Genomic DNA, 22,033 nt, shown 5'->3' with positions numbered 1-22,033 from the left:
AGAAGGTTTACAGTCATATTGTACTCGAGTACTCTACGCATACAACGTACACTTACGTTGCACGTGCGTTTTAAAAAAGCAGTGAATAAAAATAATAAAATTACATAGTGTATTGTCCAGAATGGTTTTGAAGTGGCAGACCTATTGAACAATGAACACATTTATTTGCTTGTAGTTTTTTTTTTAAATTCAGCCGCTTTGTTTTGGCAGATTTGGCTGCACTGCTGTAAATTTTGAAGATATTGCAAAAATTTTGTCAGGTATTGAAGTAGTTTTTTCATCCTACAAAACTGCTATTTAGCTGAGAGAGCGTTGCAACACTAAAATTTCTTTATTTTCGTTTTCGTGATGAATTTAGAAGGGCTTTAATTGGAGTTTGAAAATAGTATCTTCTCGAACGAAAATAGCAGTACAAAAAAAACGAGAACCGTTATTTCGATTTAGTTTCTTTTTATGAATTTCATCATATTTAAGAACAAAAGTATAGCTTTTATCCCCGACTCTTCTATGCTGCTAAACCTGGATATTATCCAGAAATGATGGAACCATAGACTGACTATAACTTTACTTGGTTCTGAAAACGATCAACTCGTGCTTAAAAAGAAATCGGACAGTATGTCGGACAAGAGTGACTATTCGATAGATGAAGATGAAGAGACAGCCACGTCTCAGATGATGTCAACGGCAACCAGCAGATCCGCAGCTGATGACAGTCAAATCAACCTAGGACACTCGACCGGGAACAACGATTCTGGAATGTGAGTTGTATTCTATAGTAAAGCGCAGGTTCCAATTGGGTTCTGGGTCTTTCCCATTATAGCCCCCCCCCCCCAGCTTAGTGGTCAGATAACCTATAGCCCCCCAATCATGGTAGAAATACCATAATGGGGGCTATATTTTCATGGGGGGCTATAATGGGAAAGACCCGTTCTGGGTCTTTCCCATTATAGCCCAGAAAAAAATTATAGACCCCTCCCATTATGTAATAGTTAACATGATTGGGCGTGGGGGAGACTACACGTTATATGGTTATATGATAACTAGGGGGTGGGGGGCTTGTGGAGAGAGACCCCTTAATTGTGGCACCAAAAGCTACCTATTGGAAACAACAGTTGAATCTGATTCCCCCCCCCCCCTCTGTAACCCATGTAACCTCAAACAACCCACCCACACACTCAGCAACCGATCCCCGCCCCAAATCCTGCTCAAAACCGTAATTGAACACAGTTTAAGGGGTCTATAATGCTGGAACCCTGCGGTTCTCTTTGTGGTCATGTAACGTTTAATGCAGCAGACGGAAGTACAGAATGTGTACTCTCCACCGATCAGAGATTGAGAAGACTATGTTTTCTTTCTTCTCTATATAGAGCTATCATGAATATCTTTTTGTACCGCATCAATTCAAATACAACAGTCCATTGATGCAAGTCAGCTCACGTCTACAGTACATGAACACAAAGGTCAGGTCGCAAAAACATCTAAATTACACATTTTTGATCGAACTGCGAAAAAGCGAAGTAAAATTGAAACATTTTGACCTAAATCGAATTTTAATCTAAAAACTACCAGCTTCTTCCCAAATTTTGACTGAAATCCAATTTTGATTTAAAATTTACTAACTCCTTCCCAAATGCGAGGTTTCACCGGCCCATCTTAGTACCAATCGATATGTAGATGGAGGCGCTAGAAAATGCATGTACGGTTAAACATTTAAACTCCTCTACAATGACTGATTGCAGACAAATTAGCAGACAGAGAGCCACCGCTGGAGGAAAAAGAGCTACGCAACCATCTCCTTGCCATGCAAACACACTTTAACATTGATCTCTGTCCTCGGGCTCATGCTTCTTGTCTCGCAATGAATCCAGAGTTAGTCAAAATTTTCGGGGACTGTGACCATCAAGCTCCGAACTTCGACTATGAGCACTACTTGTGGGCCACAGTTCTATCTGTCTGGGTTATTGCCCCGTCTCCGAGACGCACTGCTCCCACAAACTCAAAATTTGAATTTCAGTTGTTCCTTTACATAATTTATTCTCATATGAATAAATTCTTCTTCTATATAATATTTCTTTCCACAACTGAAGAAAACGGAACAACTCCTAATTTCCTCTTTAATCTGGTTGCATCTTACCCAGAAAGAATTAAAATAGTAAAATTTAGAGGATTGAGTTTTTCACAGTTGCTAAAGTTGAATTCTAACCAGAAGGTAAGCTGGTCAATCCGATTGGAGCAAACCGTACTAAACTAGAGATGAAAAGAAATCGATTTGTGACACCGACAGAGACTACAGACTACAACCTTCCACACAGCTGGGAACACATCCTCACTAGATGAAAGTGGGAGACAGATGGATACGACAACAAGATTGACATCAATGGCCATTATAACCTGTAGCTGGCGTCATTACTGGCTCTGCAGCCGATAGGATGTGCACCGTTTACTGACGACTCTAGTCATGCACTTCACGCAGCAGGAATACCTAATGACGACTCTAGTCATCGACTTAATTACTCGACAGGGACATGCACATTCAGCCAATTTAAGCTGCATTTAAAAATTCAGGTGAAAAACTCGCAACCCCCGGATTGATGCAGCAGACGGAAATGCGGAATAAGTGCTCTCCGCCAATCACAGACTGAGAAAACTTTTCTCTTTAATATAGAGCTTGCACCGCTGACTCTAGTCAGTCTATTAGACAGCTGCACTAAATGTGTATCTCCACTAAATGTGACTCCGATGGTTGTACCTTACTCAACAAAAAAATTAATGCTTGTCTTTACTGTTTAACTGAGTCGGTTAGTCTGAGGGGAAATAGTTAAGTCTGTTTCACGCGCAGATATAGGTAGCCCTTAATTTTTATACTTTAAGGCTCTATAAAGAGCCCATCTGGGGTCTGCTTTAATAACCTGCCCCCAATTACCTCAAACATGGCATAAGAGGGCTATACACTAAAACTTTGCGTGTACAGGTATGCGTTATACAACTGGTCGTGCGAATCTGTGCGCGGCACATAGGTTTCCCTGAGAGAAAAAATAAAAGAGATTGACCCAATAATTCAATCTTCAATTGGATCTCGCGACGACTTTGCGACTTTGTATAAGAAGTTAGGGATTTTTCCGTTTGTGCCCACCTCCCCTACTACCGTTTTTCTCCCACCATATACAGAGCGTGCCATTACATAGTACATCATAATGTATAAATATGACACAGGTGCTTGGGGGTGCAAATAATATGCATCGACAAAGCTGAGGGGGGTACAAACGGAAAAAAAAATTTCTTTTCATAGCAAAGATCTGTCGAGCAACTTCTTGTAATGCCTTATATCGTTTGAAAACGGTCTTTTAAATTAAATCGAGACCACGACAAGAGCAGAATTTGCGCTATGATTGGACCAGTTTAGGTCATATGGTGTATTGTGACTGGAAACATGGTATGATATCATAGGGCAATTTTGTCTGGTAAAAAAAATGCCAGCCTGAATTTTGAGAAAGAGCCAGGAGCTACCAATCATGGGCGTCACAGAATCATCTTTTCAGTGAGAACGGAGGAAGCAGCAATCTGAATACAACCACGGATGATGAAGAGGGAAGGAACTCTGATGACGTTGACGAAGGTGGTACTAGAGGTCACCACATTGTGAGCATGAGGGTTTCCGGGGTACAGGGTGAACAAGGCAGACGTGGTCAACACGTTGATGTTGATTTGACTCCTCCTGATAAGTTGCTGAAACTGGCCAATGAAAGGGCGACAAAGCTAGCACTCAGGAACAAGGTTGAAAACAATTTTTTTTTTATAATTCTACCAATTTGAATTCAGGGTTAGCTTTAAGTCATACTCGCTGTCTGTGCTCATTTAGTAAATAATTTTGTACTTATTAGTGCTGTGAGTTTTTATTGTGATCATAGAACAACTCAAAACTTAGCAATTCAGATTACATTTTCTGAGCTGTGATTTAAAACTTTGAGGTTAAAAAAGAAATTTGAACAAAACAAATGTTAAGTTCGGTTTTAATCACAAAATCAGAGAATAAAAGTTATGGAATATCTGGAAAGAAATTTTTGTAAATTCTGCAATCCATAAACTGCCTACGTGTGTATTTGTTATTAAGCATAACAAGATTATGAACCATTTTTCATCATCACAAATTTTTTTATATAAATGCGAAAATCGAGTTTTTTGTCATTTTATATTCGGTAATCGCGAGATTTCCAAAACTAATGTGACCTTTAGGTCGAGGAGGCTGTGGCGGAGAGAGTGAAGGTGCTGGCCCTGACCAGAATCGTGTTTGGAGATGGACACTGGAGGGTACCAGAGGCTTACGTATCTCTGGCGAAAGACTATCTCGAACTCAGAGGTACAAAAGCGTAAACAAATTAATGTACCCTAGCAATCTGTCATTTCATTATAGTTAGTCCCATAAAGTCGCAACTCAAGCGAGCTTTCGAAAACTCCCGACATGCACAACGAAGCGCTGATGTATGTGCATTTGAATTTTGACCTTTGAAACGTTTGATAGCGTTGCAACTTTTCGAGATTGACTATATACCCGGTTGATTTGCATCAGATTGTCGACGATGTATAGTCAGTCCCATAAAGTTGAAACGCAAGCGAAGGCTCGCACAACTTTCAACATGCAAAAGAACAACAAACTCATCTCTGAACGTACTAAATTTGAACTTTCATCTTTGAAACGTTCGATAGCGTTGCAACTTTATGAGACTGTATGACTATATGCTCCATGTCCGACAAGTAGCGACTCTGATCACATTGTCTGGTACAAAAATCGCTACTGATTAGACCAGAGAACAATATTGCGTATGATTACACAATCATTTGCTTATTTTTTGATAGCCTCCGACTAAACATGATATGAAGCGGATGATGATTTTAAAATAATTTGAAATCTTCTTCCTGATGTAATTTTTACCGGTGACTGTTTTACAAGGAAATAATCTAAAACTGCCGGTGAAAAAAGGTATAATATTCGTAGTAATTATGAGGCACATTTTCACTAGGAACCAGGTTTGGTTTTTACTAGATTTTAAAAAAAAACTTTGTGCCCAGGACTAAACTGCAAGTCAAGATCAGTACTGGCCCATGATACTTAAAAACCATTTTACTCCTGTCCCATAGCCAAAATTCTCGATCAATTCTCAGAAATAAAACTACACATCCACTATTGTAAACCATGCAAAAATGCCCCCACCCCAGATAACGTACAGCCCCTCCCCACAGCTTAGTGGTCACATAACCTACAGTCAACACCACCCCCTCCCCGCCCCGCGTATTACCGTAAATACAACACAACAAGGATGCTCATTAATGTGCGTTCGCACATGATGTTCCGACCCAAGCTCATCTACGTTTTTGACTTAATTGTCAACCAAATGAAGAGATAAAAGAGATAATCAAAAATAGACGTTTGAATTATAAAAAATCGTTACAAAATCGAACTACTAAAGGAGTTTCATAATACCATGTCTCAATACAGCGTTCACAAGATCTGCCATTAAAAAGATTACGAGAAAATAAAGAACAAAATAAGCAAAAATAAAAATTTTTCAGCGAATATGATAAAAGAAGAGAAAAATAAACACAAATATTGACCACTCAAAAAACTCTTAAGAAAACGCATATTGTCCAACAAACAAAATATCAATTATAACTTGATATCAATGGAAAAATAATTTCTGAATTTAAAAAAATTGGATGGAACCTCTCAAGGATGAGCATAAATTACAAGTTGACGAAAAGAACAAAAACTGAAAAGTAAAAAAAAATCTTTTAGAACAAACAACATCGTAAACTTTACTACTATTCGGCTAAATTGAGTGCATTGGCAACATCATACATTGAATCCTCAATTAAAAGCCTATGCGACCAGTCAACATTTTACGACTACATGAAGAATTTAAAAAAGGCAAAAACAGCAAACTCAAAAAAATTGAGCGAGGAAAAGTGTCGAAGCCAAGAAAAGAAAAATTAGTAAAAAACTTTGTAATCTCAAATAAATATTTAGCAGCGATGGAGTTCTCATAATTTTTAAAAACATGACTTCAAAAGATCAACAAGTTTGAACAAATATAATAAAACCACGAAATTTTTGAGAAATCCCTTAATATCAACCCCGTTAAATTCAATGGCTTTAACCGGGAGACAAAAAATACGCTAAGTTATGCCTTAATGAGAAAGCAGGGGTGTTTGTCAACAATAAGTCAATAACAGGACATAACAATAAGTCTTATGATTATGAAAACAACAACAAGCATATGCAAAAACCGAAAATCCAGTAGAAAAGTCCCAGAAGAAAGTGTCGAAGCCATTTAAACCAAACCCGTTTCTCTGAACCCTTTTTATCTGTGATCCTTTTTTGGACGTCTTTTATAAGCCAATGTGACCTATAGATATTAGGATAATGAGATGAGAAGCCATAATTCCAAAAAAAAAAATTGAAACTTTTTTTTTGAAATTATGAGCGCTTGTGGCATCGAAGCCATAAAACAAATATTTAGCGGGAAAAGCCGCTTCCCAGGGTAGTTTCCGATGCAGTAAAAAGAAGGTTGGTCCTGACGTTACTGAAACGAACATTGAGTTCATGAAAAACTTCATTAATGGTTAGTGTCCAAAAATGTTTATTTTTTAGGTCTTAAAAGCCACTAAATACAATAGCTCGAAAACAGAAATCAATAAATACGCAAAGTTAAGCCTCAATAAGAAAACAAGGATGTTTATCATTCCTAGTTTATTAATAAGACGTCAAAATATGTCTTATGGTTATGAAAACAACAACAAAAGCAGGCAAAAACCAAAAATTCAGTGGAAAAGTGCAGGAAATTTTTGAAGCCATTTAAAACAAAAAATTTTCTCTGCAAATTTTATCCACGATCAATTGAACGCCTTTTTAAGTCACTGAGAACTATCAATATTAGGTTAAGGGGATGAAATTTCAAAGTGAACCAAAATTACAAAAAAAATACAAAAATTTAAAAAAACTCGAGGCCTCGAAGTCAAAAAATCAGTTGTTAGAAGACGAAACCACTAGCAAGATTCTTTTCAGTTGCAGTAGAAAAAAGGAGGTCATGTCATAACTGTTACTGACTCAAAATTCACGAAAATAAGTTTAAGATTAATTAATGTCCAAAAAAATCCAAAAAAATAATTTATTAAAGTCTTAACAGCCATTAAATTCAAGAACTCTCAACGGAAGTAAAAAAAGACATTACGCTATGCTTCAATTGCCAGAACATGATGTTTATCATCATTATGTCATTAATAAGACATCACAATAAGTCCTATGATTATGAAAAAGACGTTAAAAACAGGCAAAAACCAAATTAACTTCTGCGGAAATTTGAGAAGAAAGTGCCGAAGTCATTTCAACCAAAACTTTTATCTGAAAAATTTTATCTAGGATCCATTGGAGTTCTTTATTAAGCCAATGGGGCTTGTGGCTGTCAATGCGAACATAATGAGATAATATTTCAAAAGGAACCAAAAATTAAAAAAAAACCGAAGTTTTTTTTTGAAATTACGAAAACTCGTATTTTCGAAGTCATGAAACCAATAGTTAGCATATAAAACCGCTTACCAGATTAGTTTTGATTGCAGTATAAACGGTTGGGGTCCTGTCTCCTGTCATTACTGAAAATGACTTACTTTTCATGAAAATATTTTTACTATTCTTTATTGTTGGAAAAAAATTTCGAAAGCTTTTTAAAGTCTAGAAAGCCATTAGCTGTCCACTCAAAGCACTATAAAGGTTTACTTTTGACACATTAGAAAACTGATTGAATTTTTAGTTAGCGAGTTTATGCGATAGGGCTCCCAAAATTTAGTTACATATCAAAAAGAAAAACCAAATTTCATTAAAAATTTCGAAAATTCGGAGTCAAAGACAAAAAATACATGAGCGTTTCCTTGAAGTTGAACCTCTTCTTCATTGTTTATCATGTGACTGTAAATAAGATTTTTCATTATAGGAACCTCGATATGAAAAAAGACTAGTCATTAGGTTACTTAAAAAAACAAAAAAAAACTGAAAAGTTTTGTAAAAAAAGAGCTCTCAAACAGAATTCGATTTTTTTATAGTGAACTTCCCTATGAGATCAAAACTAGTCTTTTTATCGCCTTCAGTCTATTAGGAACACAGAATTGGTTCATTTTGTGGCATGAAATGTAAATTTGAAATACTATCTTTATAGAAAATATCTTAATGTGAAGAAAAATTACACTAAATGTGAACAAAGTCATGCCAAATCTCCCGTGTTCACGCAAAGCTTCAATCCTCGATAACTCCTCGAAAAAAAAAAACGAAATTCAAAAAATCTTCACACTGGAACAGCTTTTCAATCATACCACTCACAATTCTCTACGATGAATATATCGATCGGCCAAAATTGACTGAACAAAAAAAACCCATTTGAGTATATAGTTCCTCCCCCCCCCACAAGTGGGGCCGGAACAAATACGGCGAGACGCATTGAAACAGTTTAGCGTTTTTATCCCTAAAACCTCGACCTGGGTTGGCATTTTGTGTCGCAGCAAGGAAGGTCGGATAAAAGTGATTGACTTTGAGGATAAATAGTTGAGTACAAACTTATCAGAGCAAGAAACTATAAACGATGAACTAAAAGCTCTTAATCATCTTTCGTTTTAGAGCGTCTCTTAAGCATGCCTTGTCAAGCCCTTAATGACCATCGGTGGGTGTTTCCTAAATTAATATTAAAAAAAATTGTTTCAGGTCTAGCAGAGCAAGCTAAGCAGCACTGTGAAACAGCCAAGACAATGATAACTCAGATATCTCAACAAAACCCATCCCAGAGAGACAATCTTCTTATTGTGAAGCTGAATCTCTTCCTCATTCTGGGAAGATCTCTTACCAAACTGAAAAAATTTGAGGAGGCAGAGAGTGCGCTCAACAGAGCAGACAGGTAAAAAATTGAAAAAACAAAGTTCTTTAAATTGAATTTAAGCATCATAAAAATGCTTAAAATTCAAGCTGTCAGTGTGATGCAGTGTCGTAAAAACAGTCATTTTAGCAGTGAATTTATTACCACCACATTGGGGAAACGTTTTTTATTGGTAGATACAGGAAAAATTTTTCAATATAAGTTGAGGTGCTCAATTATAATTAGACTCATTATCACAATTAACCAGAAAATAATCAGACATGATGCCATTATAGCTCATTTTTAATTAGAAATAAATAAGCAATGAATCTGAAAATTACTATGGTTTCCCAGTTTTCGACTACTTTAATAAATATTCTACACAAGAGACGTTTCTAGTTTTCAAACTATTTCTTAGGCTGACTGCAGTCTATAGATTGGTTCGATAAAAGATATAATAAATATGTAATTTAAAAAACATGATCATGTCTCATTATTGATATTTTTGAACTATATTTAACCTAAGGTCTCTAAGATTTTTAATTTGCATTTTTCCTTAAAAAATAAATTGCTGGTTGTAGGTGTTCACGTGAGAGGAACAACAGCAGTATAGTGGACCCTTCTGCCATGTTGAAGACAGACCATTCTATAGCCACTGCTCTAGGTCGGCTATATTTTGCACAGAGGAATGCAGACAAAGCTGTCACATGTTTTGAACAGGTTTCTTGTTCTTACAAAGCGTTTTTGCGTTGTCTTGGGGGGGGGGGGTAAGCTATCCTTACAATAGTGAATAGTGGTTTTAAGCTTTCCTGGTCACATCTAATAGCGAGAAAACGTAAGTGTAATTGCTATGAGTGGACTGTGAAGTTTGATTACTTATGCTTGCGCGGATCTATTTTCGCCAATTTTTGGCTATTTTTTTTCTGAGCCTCTTTTCTATAATTCTTTGGCTAATTTGGATATTTTGCAGACCTGCCGAGACTTGGGTTTAGATAGAGTTGCCAAGTTTTTGGTCAAGACGTGTACAAGACTGACAAGTGTATGAAGTTACTTGATCATTGTTAATAAGACTCGCTCAGCACTGAAATGAACTCGGCTTTAGGTCCGAGATGACGTTGGGTATTATGGCATTGGGTATATTATAAGGGGTATATTATAAGTAACAGTTACCACGATTAAGTACAGCCGCAATGCGAGAAACTTTTCGCAGGTTCTGGAGCTATCAGCCAAAATGTACGGAGATGATTCTGACCTGTTGATTCCAGTACTAACAGAGCTGGGAAAAGCGCATCAGATTGGATTGTCAGTCGACCAGCAAGCACAGAAGAACTCGCCCTCGCATTCGAGGCAAAATTACACAACAGGGACAGAAAATAACAGCTGTTCACACGAGAAAGCGATTGAACACTTTCTTCATGCGCATTCGATAGCGTCTGCAAAGTTAGTTTGATTTCAGTTTTCTTTTTATCAAGGCGTGTGTTTTTTTAAATTATTTTGCAATTTTTCACAATCATTCTTTCTGATTATGGCGATTTAAATCGCTGGCTGCACCCTAAAAATATAATACGAGTCACAAAAAATCATATTTTGGAATTTTTTAAGGGGGGGTTGCATAACGAACTGGGTGTCACAACCGGAACAAAACCAAATTTCATTGAGCTGAAATTAATTTCAGCCATCCGGGATCGTCATCAGAAACGGCCAAAACGGCTGAAGTTGTAGCCCAGGGTTACCTCACAATAGCCACATCCCCAAAACAATCAGGAACTACAGGGCGCAGTACTAACCAGACAAGTGATTCCCAGACAGCCGAAGATGCTCTCAGATCTGCGGAGACATACTTCACTGAGTCGGCTGATATCTTCTTGCAGCTGAAGGGAGTTAACCATGCTGACACTATCAGAGTTACTGAGCAGTTAGCCAAGGTACGAACATGATTTCACACATATCCCCCCTCCCCCCACTGATGGGCGGATTTAAAACTTGCAAAGTTATTGTAAGAATCTTGCAAGATATGAATAATGGCCAAAATTAACAAACATTTCAATGTTCTAGAATCTGACTTGTAAACAATCCTGGGATTATTACACAGGTTATATAACTCATAAACTTTCTAGCGGAACTCATAATCTTGAAAGATTTTCTTTTCTCGGAAACTTTGGAAAGCAGTTTTCATTAATTAGGTTGAGGTACCATAGACCATAAGTGACCTCTAATGAGACCGGACCGACCAATACCAAATTGACCTCTCATCAGACCGTCCAAAAATAATGTGACCTCTGATCACAGAGGACAGCCACTTTCCTGCGCTCGAAGTGAGATATAGACCTGGTAACTTTGAAAAAACTCGGAGAAAAAAAAAGAAAATAGTCTGACCAGATGTTGCCATGGTCTGGATCATCGCAAATCTGATCAGCGTAAAGGGAGGGCAATGAATCTTTCCGCAAGATCCGTTTCCACTTAACTCTTGTTTGAGAAACTAATTACCCCCATCACTGAATACTATAACTTATAATAAAATAACATTTACCGAGACGTTTCTTTGACCAAAACAAATTAATTATTCGTTCGTTGTGTAAACAACCAAGATCTCTAACCGTACCTTCAAATTCTTATGTTTAGATCAACGTGAAATTGAAAAACTTCGAGGCCGCTTCTAAGTTTGCAAAGTCTGTTCTGGAGAGTAAAATTGAAGTGTTCGGAGACACGAGTGAAGAGACAGCAGCCTCACAACAGACACTTGGAACAATCTGTCTATCCCAGGGCAACTTCGAAGAGGCACACAAACATCTCAAAAAAGTTAATTTTAGATTTGCTTATCGATAGTAAAACTCACCACTGCTACTTAATAGTTTCCGATAAAACATGACGGGCGGTTTCTTGGCGTAATTGGGTGATTTTTTTTTTTCAAACGACATCTGTCTGCACGATTTCTCTGCGCATTCAATTTTGATAGTTTTTTGGGAAAACTGTTTAGTTGTATCAATTGATATGTGCAAATTAATGAGAAGAGATTGAAAAGAATTGCGAGGCTATTAGAGGAGATTTACCAAAACTAAAAACTGATAGATCTAATTAATCTGAATAGTTAATCTGAACAAGGAGGCTCGGTAATGTGCGATCGCACATAAGGTTTCGATCCCGCTCATCCACAATTTTAGCATAATTGTCTACCAAATGAGGAACAGATAGAAAATCCCCAAAATTCAAGTTTTTTTTTCGAAAAAAATAGTGTATGAACAAAAAGATAGCCCCCAAAGCAAGTAACTCAGTGAAGCACAAAATGATGCATTATATTCATGAAGTATGCCAAAATTAAGAAAGCTAGTCAAGACGAACAGCAAAATCAAACAACATCAAACATTAATTATATCAAAAAACTTAAGTCAGTTTTAAAAAACAAAACTTAATAGCGAAGTCAAAATAGCGTTAGATAAATTCGCTTATTTCTTTTTAAAACAATTAAAGGAAAACCGGATCTTTTCCGTTTGTGCCCCCTCAGTACGGGGGGGGGGGGGGGCACAAATGGAAAAGATCCGGAAAACCATTAGAAATGAACTAATTTTCCCATAGGTTTACAATTATCAGTGCTTCTACAGATGAGAATTAAAAGCTGTCGTTATTCATTTTTTATGCGGTTACAAAAAGAACAGCAAATAGACAACAAACAAAAAATCAATTAAATTTTGACAGGAAACGCTTTCGAAGCCGCAAACCCATACTTTAGACCTCAAAATATGTTTGATTGCACCTTCTTTGAACACCGATAGTGTATTTTGTGACCATTAATACAATCAGGTAACAAGTCGACAAAAAGAAAAATAATCAAAATTAAAAAAAAACTTGTTAAAAATTATTTCCATAGACATGAAAGCCATTAAATACAATATGAAAAGATTAATTAGGTTCGTTTATTCTTCCAAAAGAAGTTCATGAGACCTTAAGTTATCCAGAATATATCCTACGTGTACAAAAAGAACGTAAAATATGACAAAAGCCAAAAGAATTTTTACTTTTTTTTGTGAAAAACCCGTGTCGAAGCAAGTAGAGTCAAAACAAATTCTTAAAAAACATTAGATTTTGTGACACCAATTCCTTTGACACATTATCTTGACAACAATATTGTCATATTTGGCCTGTTATTTACGAGACTAGGTAACAAACAGACAATAAAAGGAACAAAATGGTGAAATTAAAAAGTATTTTTTTTTTAATTTTGGAAAACAAATGTTTTCGAAGTCATGAAAGCGATCAGCCATCTTTTAATATAAGAATGTTTGCCCATCTATTCTGCCACGAAAGCCAATGAAACCTTTCAGTTGTACAGGAAATTTCATGCGACTAAAAAGACAAAGTAAAAACGACAGTTAAAGACAAAGTTAAAAAAACTCCAGTACAATTCTTCGAGAAAGTATTGTCGAAGCCGTTAAAAATAGTGCCTATATCCTCTAGGATTTTGATATTATCTTTTGTGCTTTATTTTGATTGCCAATAATCTGATATAGCCTGATAATGTGACAAAACTAGAAATCGTCAAAAATGGGCAAATGACTAAAAGTAAAAAAAAATGTGAAACCTAGTAGTATCAAAGCCAGAAAACCATAACTTAAGGTGTAAAACCGCAATGAAAATTAAATTTTAATTCAGAACGAAGAAGAAGCATTCTTTCATTTCTGACACTAAGTTACAAGTTGACCAAGATAAGAGAAAAATTGAGGCAAAATTCAGTAAGACATTATTTTTTTAAAAATCATATTTATAAGAAATCAAAACGACCATAAGCTTTCAAGTTATAAACTAGATACTTTAATTTGGAGCCAATTTGGAAGCGATTTGGACCCATCACTAACGAGTTTTGATTTGAAATGTTCTGTTATTTAGTTAATATAAAAAAAAGGTCGAGTTTTTTTTATAAAAAAGACCGACTGATTACAATCCGAATTACTTTTGAACTCTAACAGTCCAAGATTGGTTCATAATTAGCTCTGCTAATACTGGTCTCTCTCCCATTAAGAGCACTTAATTTTTCAAATTTTATAGATATAGATTTTCTGTTAGTAAAAATCAAAAATGAAAGCTGCGTTTTTGATAATCAACGAGTAAAGTTAGCAAAAACGGCCAATTTTTATTTATGGAGAACTCGCAACGGAAGTTGAAGTAGAAATGGCCCCCAACTTAGTCTACGAAGGTCGCGTTAGTAGTGTTTGGGTGTGCACTTCCTGCAAATTTAATCAAAGTGGACCAAAAAAATTGTTTAGTGCTGTTTTTGATGAAAAAGTCTGAATTTTGAAATATTTAGCCAGAATTTTTGACAAAAAAATAAAAGAAAAATAGACAATAAAACTTTTCTGTCTCTTAAGATAAAATCAACAACATTTTCTTAAAATAATTTTTGCAAAATTCAGAAAAATTAATGAAATTTTAGTAAAAAAAAATTCCCGGAAATGTGAATAAAATCAACGGAACTCACTCTATTTTCTCCAAAGTTTAAACCTCGATAACTCCTCGTAAAAAACGAAAATGAAAAAAATCGTTTTATTTCCATATTCTACGCTGGACAAGCTTTCTAATGATACCAATCTCAACTCTCTACGATGAATATATCGATCGACCAAAATTGACTGAACAAAAAAAACCCATTTGAGTATATAGTTCCTCCCTCCGTTAAGATGGCTCGGAACAAAAATTCAATGATATTAGAGGAACATTCTTGGACTTCTCAAATGGCATTTTCACGCTTAATTAAAGATTGAATTAGGTATTCAATTAAGAACAAAAGCTTCAATTTAACGAAATCGGCATTTGTAGTATACGCCATTTAAAAGATTACAAACCATTCAATTGACCAGTTGATATGACTTGGTGCAGCTAGGAGAGAAGATAAATATAGGAGAATTCCAAAGAAGTTCTTTCTGGAAATTGTTCCAGAATCCGACTCGCTGCGCCTTTGACCAGACATTTTGTTGACTCATCTTTTTTTATAGTTCATTGTAGTTTAATTTTGAGCCTAATGCATGATCCGGATTAAACAAAATCTTCGAGATAGGAATTTTTTTTAAAAGTTCTGAAGTCAATTTGTTTTGGTTTTCTTTTCACAGAGAAAAATAAAATAAAAATGTATGATTAATTTAATTTTTGAAAGACATAAACGATTGTAAACAATAGTTTCGCAGCTCGTCACTTGCATATTGTTTGATTCAGGCACAAACTACTTTCATTTTACTGTTGGGACCAACTGCAAAGCGTGTGAAGGACATTGAGAAAATGGTTGTCATCATCGAGCAGTAAGTAAAGTCACTTTCAGCCAATCACGCACCTGATGTTCAGTTAGTAACAGTACTGAATCGGAACATCCTCAGAGAATTCTTTGTTATCAATCCAGAATCAGAACGCTGTTTACAATAATTCTGAAATTCTCTGAATCAGAACGAAAATCAGAACCAATATTCTCTGATTTCCTCTGATTCAGAGAAAACTGAGAATTAATTTCTGAATTGGCTCTCAACCAGTACTGAACTTGCCTTGGAGTTATTATCGGGTATGCATGAATTACTATTATGTGCAAATCTATTTACGATACATACTAGACAACTCTTTAGCACATTTTGCTGACTTCCATTAGAAATGAAACACTGGACAGAATAAAACAAGAATTGCAGTAGGGACTGCATGCAAATGTAATGATCTGATTGTTTAATCCCGTGAAAAATGTCTATGCGCAAACTAATGTATTTTTTTGTACTTATGATGGTTTTTTGTCAACTAGTAAACTATGTTTTCTATGTTTCAGATCTCCGCAAATGAGAGACAAGTTGTCAAAAGAGAAGCAGCTTCAAAACAGACCCGCATTCAATAACATATTCAAAGTAAAGTGAATTTGATTTGCAATTATAAATGTTATTAATTATTCGTTTCGATTGTTAGATATAATTTTGTTATCTGTCTATTTTGAAAAATCAAACACTCCCTCTCTTTTCAAATTCGCCTTCTAGAGGCCACGAAATCTGGCAACATTTCTGAAAAATTTACCCACCAAATTTCAACAGAAATTCATAGAACTCAAAAGATTCCGACCAAAATTTAACCAAAAAGTAGCCGCAGCAGCAGAAAATACCACTGATGTTCGCAATGTTATTTTAATATACAAAGATAAGGATCTTTTCAACAATTCCCCCTTTTTTGCAAGGGGGTATTCTTGAACAGAATTCAAACGAGCAGTTCATTAACCAACCAGAGACGACTAATAACTTTCCTGGTATGCGCATGCTGTGTTGAATAGAATAAAATAAAATTCATCGTGTTGTGACAATTAGCTGAAATGGAACAGAAAGCGAAATGGATTTCAAACTGGTGGGGCGGAGGGCGCGTTTTGATAACCGACCCGCGATTTCCGGAATATATACCACAGGGCATGAGAGCTGCAGGCTAACTATAATTGTGGTAAATAGGGCACAGAAAGACGGCAAAAGCACGTCAATTTATTGTATTTTGGTATACTTGAACTGTGTCCTTCGAGAAAACTTTCGAGAAAAATTATGAATCCGGAGTCTTTCGTACAATAATTATATTCAGTGATACCAAAATTGATCTGTCTGTTGACACAATCGTGTCAGTCCATTTTTCTAAAAATCCGAAGTTAGTAATAGTAACCGCAAAAGCATCCTTTCGTCTTTAAAAATAAGTTTGATGTACTTAGCCAATCTGAAGCTAAACAAAAAAAACTTGTAGTATATTATTGGCAGTATTAATTGGGTTGGTGATTTATTTTTTTACGATGAAATAATTGTATTAATGCCTTATTTAGCTGTTTTTCTAGGCCAGAAACGAATTGCTGAATAATTGGTGGCTACACAGCAGTGTGTTGAAACTGATTCCATACGGATGTATTCAGCAACATATGGTTAATATTAGTTTAAGATATGACTCAGAGTTCAATTTAAAACACAAGATATTGTTCTTCATTTGAATTGATCACCTGGTTCTTTAGTTATTTGTTTTTATGCATTCCAAAAATAAGATCTTTTGTTTCTCCAGATTCATCTTTACTTAGTAAATTTTAAAATAATAAACCAAACCTGAAATGCAGCTTCTAGATTACGTACACTATTGTCAAGTATTTGGCTATCACTCAGTATCGCTGTGTTATCAGCATAATTTAAAAAACGGCATTGGGATCGCTTATACTGACCATTAGAAAAACGGTCGTGTGGCGGCTGAGCTTAGTAGCTCAACAACCAAATTGAATAGCGCCTCAGAGCCATTTCAAGCATTAAAGCTAGAATAGCATGACAAGAGAAATTTGATGCTGCATTCTATCGAAGCTATATGGATTTCTTCATTTTGTTCAACATTTATATTTAATAACAATTATTAGAACGCGATTGTCATACACGAAGTAAAACTGAAACTTAAAACTCGAACTATGCTATTATCGACACGTATTCAAGAGTTGACAATCACACAAATTGAGCTCAAACGGAGTAAGAGATACCCAACTTGGTATGACCGATTCGATGATTTTCTGGCCAGTTCAGAATGCGGTGCACCGTATAAGAAATCCCGAACCACAAAATTGGTATATTTAGAGAATCTTATGCCATAGTGATCTACAACCAATCAGAGATGCAATTTTGACATGTACGGCAGTATAAATAGAGCATGAAAAACTACCAAAAATCATTTGAATTTCGCAATTTTGGTTATTTTAAATTAACATAAAGTGCGTATTGAAGCACGCTACTTGAGCAGTAAATTACTAGTTACTGTGTCTTGTTTCTGTAAATCATTTTAAGTGATTGTACAGCTTAACTTTATTTTTGACTTATTGAAAATAGAATTGACTTTGAAATTTTCAAATTTTCACATTGCGGAACGAAGTTCTAATAAGTTGAGTTATAGAGCAGATAGATTATTCGTTCTTGTTGAATTCATTTACCAGCTGCCCAGGCTGATTCCAGTTTCTTGATAGGTAAATCTGAGAAATTGGTTACAAAGATTTACAAAACTCTGTATATTGCCCACGTATTAAGAGTGGGTATAAAATATAAAAGAGAGCCCAACCAACGGAGTTTACCCAGCGTTGTTTATTTTTACATCGGATAGTAGGCATTTTTAATGTCCATAACCCTGTGAAATTTTATCTCACTGGCATTTGTGGTTAAGGAGATATTATCGAAAAACCTCTAATTTGAGACTAATTGGTTATTTGAAACTTTAGAGATTTGCTTAGTTGAAGCAAAGCCATTTGTTATTCGGCAAAGCTGAACAAGAGGTTATTTGAAATTTTTAAGTATCAAGTATTGCATCGGTAATCTACAGTATGGTGGATAAAACAGTTCACAGAAGTTAACTGCAAAGACAATATCCGTCAGATTTGAAACCGCTGGAACGAACTAAGCGGTGTAAAGCTTTCCTTGTCTTTGATAGGAGAACAGCCGTTACAAGTTGAACAGAATGTGGCGATACCAACACTGTACACTGGTATTCTTTGATTAACATGGTCAATCGGATTGATTATCATCGAAAAGAACATTTTGTGATGTACAAGTTTTGTTATTTTTCTCAAACAATACTAATGTCAGATTTTCTGGTAACTGCTGATGATCCATTGAGTCAACTATTTTTGATTATTCAATGAAAAAGAAATTTTCGGATCAAGTTTTCCCCATGAGTTTTTGTTAAATGAAAAAGTTCATCTATTATTTTGAATTTTTTTCCGAATTCCAGCTAGGTTTTTATAATATTTGGTTTTTGTCAGCAAACTCGTTTATTCGATATTTGAAAAACATTTAGAAGTTTTCACTAAAATTGATGAAAGCCAAATAGGCATGTAGTTTACACTATCTTCAGTGTCACTCTTTGTAAAGAAGGGGAAAATTCGCTTCTTTGAGGCTGTTAGAAATCTGCATTGTTTTTACGTTTTCCTTAAAAAGAAAGCTATTGACTTGGACATTTGTGTTACATCATTCTTGGTGGCCCGGAAAAAATTTTTACTCTTTCCTGCCCAAATATGAAACAAAAGAGTTTTTTGTGAAATTTTCCCTTGTATAAGGCTCCAGAAATTTATCGACCAGATGAAATTTAACGTATTAGAAACTATCGACTTTGAAGGAAGAAAGATAAGATGGCTCTTGCGAGTTTGTGCCCAGCGCAGTATGTTCCAACATACTTCACAAGATCAACTTAAAAAGTCCATTGTTTGAACCAAAAAATATGACGCTTTTTTTAGGAAGACAAAACCAAAAACTCTAAGGCATTCTAGAACAATAAGTTTAGTACAAGTTTAGGACACGGACAGTTACAAGCCATACAAACACAAACAACGCAGACATTAAACGAAAAGAAACAAATCCAAACACCAAAAAACTGCTTGTAAAAATTTCTGTTTTCTTTTTGGTGACTGATCTTTATTCAAGGTTCGTCACCGTTCATTAAGTGTTTTGTTTCCTTTTTTTTATGATATACTAAAGCTCTTTAATCATGTTTGATGTTTCATGAGCATAATGAAGCAATTTTGTTTTCAAAATCACGCAGATGTGTTACTAGCGAGGTATGAAAAACCCTAATTATAATTTTAGACAAATTTAAAACTGCGATTTGCAACGAAAATTAATAATTATTCCACTTTTTTATTTCTAAGTTTTTGCTCTCTCTGCCTCTACTTGTGTCTAACATATGTCTAACTCTCGCTTCCCTCTCTCTCTCTCTCTCTCTCTCTCTCTCTCTCTCTCTTTTCCCTCCTCTCTTACAAAAACACCTTCACCCACACAAGCGCTCATACACAACACCCACAAGCACAAAAAAACAAACACTGACACAAAAAAATATTTAATAAATTTTCTTTTTGGGAAACTGATCTTTACTAATGGTTCGTCACGGTTCAACTCAAACTCTAATGGGCATATTCGCTCTTTAGATCTCGCAAATGTGTTACCAGTTAGATTTCATAAACAAACCGTTGGTTTTGAAGATATTTGAAAGTGCAATTCGTATCTAACATAAGGTAATTTGTCAGTAAAGGTTCTTATTTAGCAACATTGCAGACCATGGTTCACATGGTTCTGCAATGATGCTATATACGTTTGGGGTTTTTCACTCTTAGTAGTATTTTTAAAGAAATAATCATTTTTCAACCATTTATTATAAACTGAAAAAGGAAAAAAAAAATTTTTCCATCTTTCTCTGATGAATGAGAAATTTCCCAATCAAAAGTTTTTTGTGAGAGGTTTCACAATTAATAATCTGTTTTCTTTTTCAGTTCACAGAAACGGACACAGAATGAAAAAGATCAGTTCGAGGAGGAGTTTAAAAATTGAGAAATGAAAAACAAAATTTTCTTCTAATTTTCAAAAAAATATGAACATTCGAAAAGTTTTTCAAACTGGTGATTAAAAAATTCTCTAGCTCTCAAACTTTTCTGATTTCCATTGTACTACAGGAGAACATTTTAAACATTTGGACAGTATACGAAATACAAGAAAAAAGATTTTAATTAAGATCTCCATCTTTACTTTTCAAAATTGAATTTGGTTGATTGACGTTCATTCCTTAAAAACATATTAAAGAATTTTTTGTAAAGAAAATGCCATAATTTAGATCCAGTTCTACATTTTCAAATTTGAGTTTTTGATTTTGATTGATTTTGCTAAAGATCTGTTCGAAACAGACACAAAAGCACCTATTGAATAGTTTTGAATCAGTATAAGACAGCGTGACGGATCAAAAATTTTATAAACGAAGTTTTGAGGAAAGAAATAAAACTTTTTTTTCGAAATTTTGAGTCAAATTGTTTAAACTATTAACTTTCAGGCTTGGAACAGTAAGTTAGTTCTTGTGACAATCGAAACTCTATTGAATTAAACTAAATTTACTCCGCTTGTTTTCATCTTAAATTTCAAAGCAATCTATCGACGGCACCACCCTATGCTACGTTTTTATTTCCTTTTTTGAGCTTTCCTTCGAAAGTTAGATTTGAAAAACTGTTATCGTTTTTCAAATTTCTGATATTTTTACATAAATAACCAGACTCTGAGGGCTACAATATGGTGGTTTTTTCTCTACGATGGGTAAACAATAATAGTTTTATCTGTTCAAACTTCCTTTTCCTTCTACAAGACTACTCTTCCTAAACTAAGATGCAGCTATTTGCACCAGATCGTTTTTGATCTCTCCAAAAAGAAATAATTTCGTCTGGAAGAAAAGGTATGAGCTTAACTTCAAATACAATAGGAAAAATGAGTTTGCTAGCTGTCTCAATACATTCAATAATCGATCGCTAAATCTTCTAACAAAACGAAAAAAGAACCAAAACGCAATAACGTGAGATAAAATTCAACAATTTATAGAAAACAAGGAGGCTCGGTAATGTGCGTTCGCACATTAAGTTCGGACACCGCTCATCTACATTTTTCACTTAATTGTCTACCAAATGAGGAAGAGATAAAAAAATTAACATATCAACATACCGTTCAACAAACTACTAAAGAATAAAACAATCTACTCTAGAGGGCCTATGAGACCTGTGGCTACCATAATATGACTACCAGAAAGGACGGCAATAAAAATCAAATAGTTACAAATATTAATTACGACCAAAACTCTTTATCCAATTTTTGAAAACCACTAATAACCAAATCAAAAAGGCATCAGATAAAATTTATACTCAGAAGATTAACCGGCGTTTCTTTGGAACAAAATATGGGACTCTTGCTCAATGCGACTTGGCAACAAGTCGACTAGAAATGAGCAAAAGGGAGAAAGCATATTAAAATATTTTTTTAAAAAAGAATTAAATTCGAACTGATTGGAAACATTAAGCACCAAATGAAATCATTGAGAGAGTCTTTTATACCTCAATAGAGAGCGACTGAGGCCGTTCATTATCCAGGATATGTCATACGACTACAAAACAAACGAAAAGTACAGGCAAATCTATAAATTTGCACGAAAAATTATGCACGAAAACGATGTCCACCCAATCAAATAAATTTTAAGCTGATCACTAAAAACAATAAAACCTTCGTTTGCATTTTTTGAAGGTAATAAAATTTGTAAATCAAATGACGCCAATTATTTTGATACTGTGAAAAGAACAAAAACCTATAAAAAAGGGGCAAATTTGCAAAAATCACGAAAATTGGTTT

General features: G+C 35.0%; 2 protein-coding genes across 3 annotated transcripts in view; one reads left to right on the top strand and one right to left on the bottom strand.

Moving 5' to 3' along the window:
• The window catches only part of LOC142339038 (methylglutaconyl-CoA hydratase, mitochondrial-like), a 398,030-nt gene that overhangs the window by 157,677 nt on the left and 218,320 nt on the right, over nucleotides 1-22,033 (bottom strand). The gene's annotated exons all lie outside the window — the stretch shown is intronic.
• On the top strand, nucleotides 134-16,886 carry LOC142339718 (tetratricopeptide repeat protein 23-like). 2 transcript variants are annotated; one of them, XM_075389944.1, is made up of 11 exons: nucleotides 134-758; nucleotides 3,540-3,774; nucleotides 4,234-4,357; nucleotides 8,744-8,933; nucleotides 9,473-9,611; nucleotides 10,102-10,331; nucleotides 10,567-10,816; nucleotides 11,514-11,690; nucleotides 15,093-15,175; nucleotides 15,682-15,757; nucleotides 16,708-16,886. In XM_075389944.1, exons 1-11 carry the CDS (start codon nucleotides 616-618, stop codon nucleotides 16,855-16,857), a joined length of 1,797 nt encoding a protein of 598 aa, XP_075246059.1. In that variant the 5' UTR covers nucleotides 134-615; the 3' UTR covers nucleotides 16,858-16,886. The 2 variants fall into 2 exon arrangements, with proteins under 2 accessions (XP_075246059.1, XP_075246060.1); XM_075389945.1 differs by lacking the exon at nucleotides 16,708-16,886 and having other exon boundaries at nucleotides 136-758; nucleotides 15,682-15,859.

Source organism: Convolutriloba macropyga, chromosome 5 (assembly GCF_964194025.1).
Source record: "Convolutriloba macropyga chromosome 5, txConMacr16.3, whole genome shotgun sequence".
NCBI lineage: Eukaryota > Metazoa > Xenacoelomorpha > Acoela > Convolutidae > Convolutriloba > Convolutriloba macropyga.
This window is presented reverse-complemented; position numbering and strand designations above follow the sequence as displayed.

Coding starts and splice junctions, on each gene's coding strand:
- LOC142339718 (XM_075389944.1), top strand. CDS start 616: ATGTCGGACAAGAGTGACTATTCGATAGATGAAGATGAAGAGACAGCC. Junction 759..3,539: donor GGGAACAACGATTCTGGAAT/GTGAGTTGTATT, acceptor TCATCTTTTCAG/TGAGAACGGAGGAAGCAGCA. Junction 8,934..9,472: donor GCGCTCAACAGAGCAGACAG/GTAAAAAATTGA, acceptor TGCTGGTTGTAG/GTGTTCACGTGAGAGGAACA.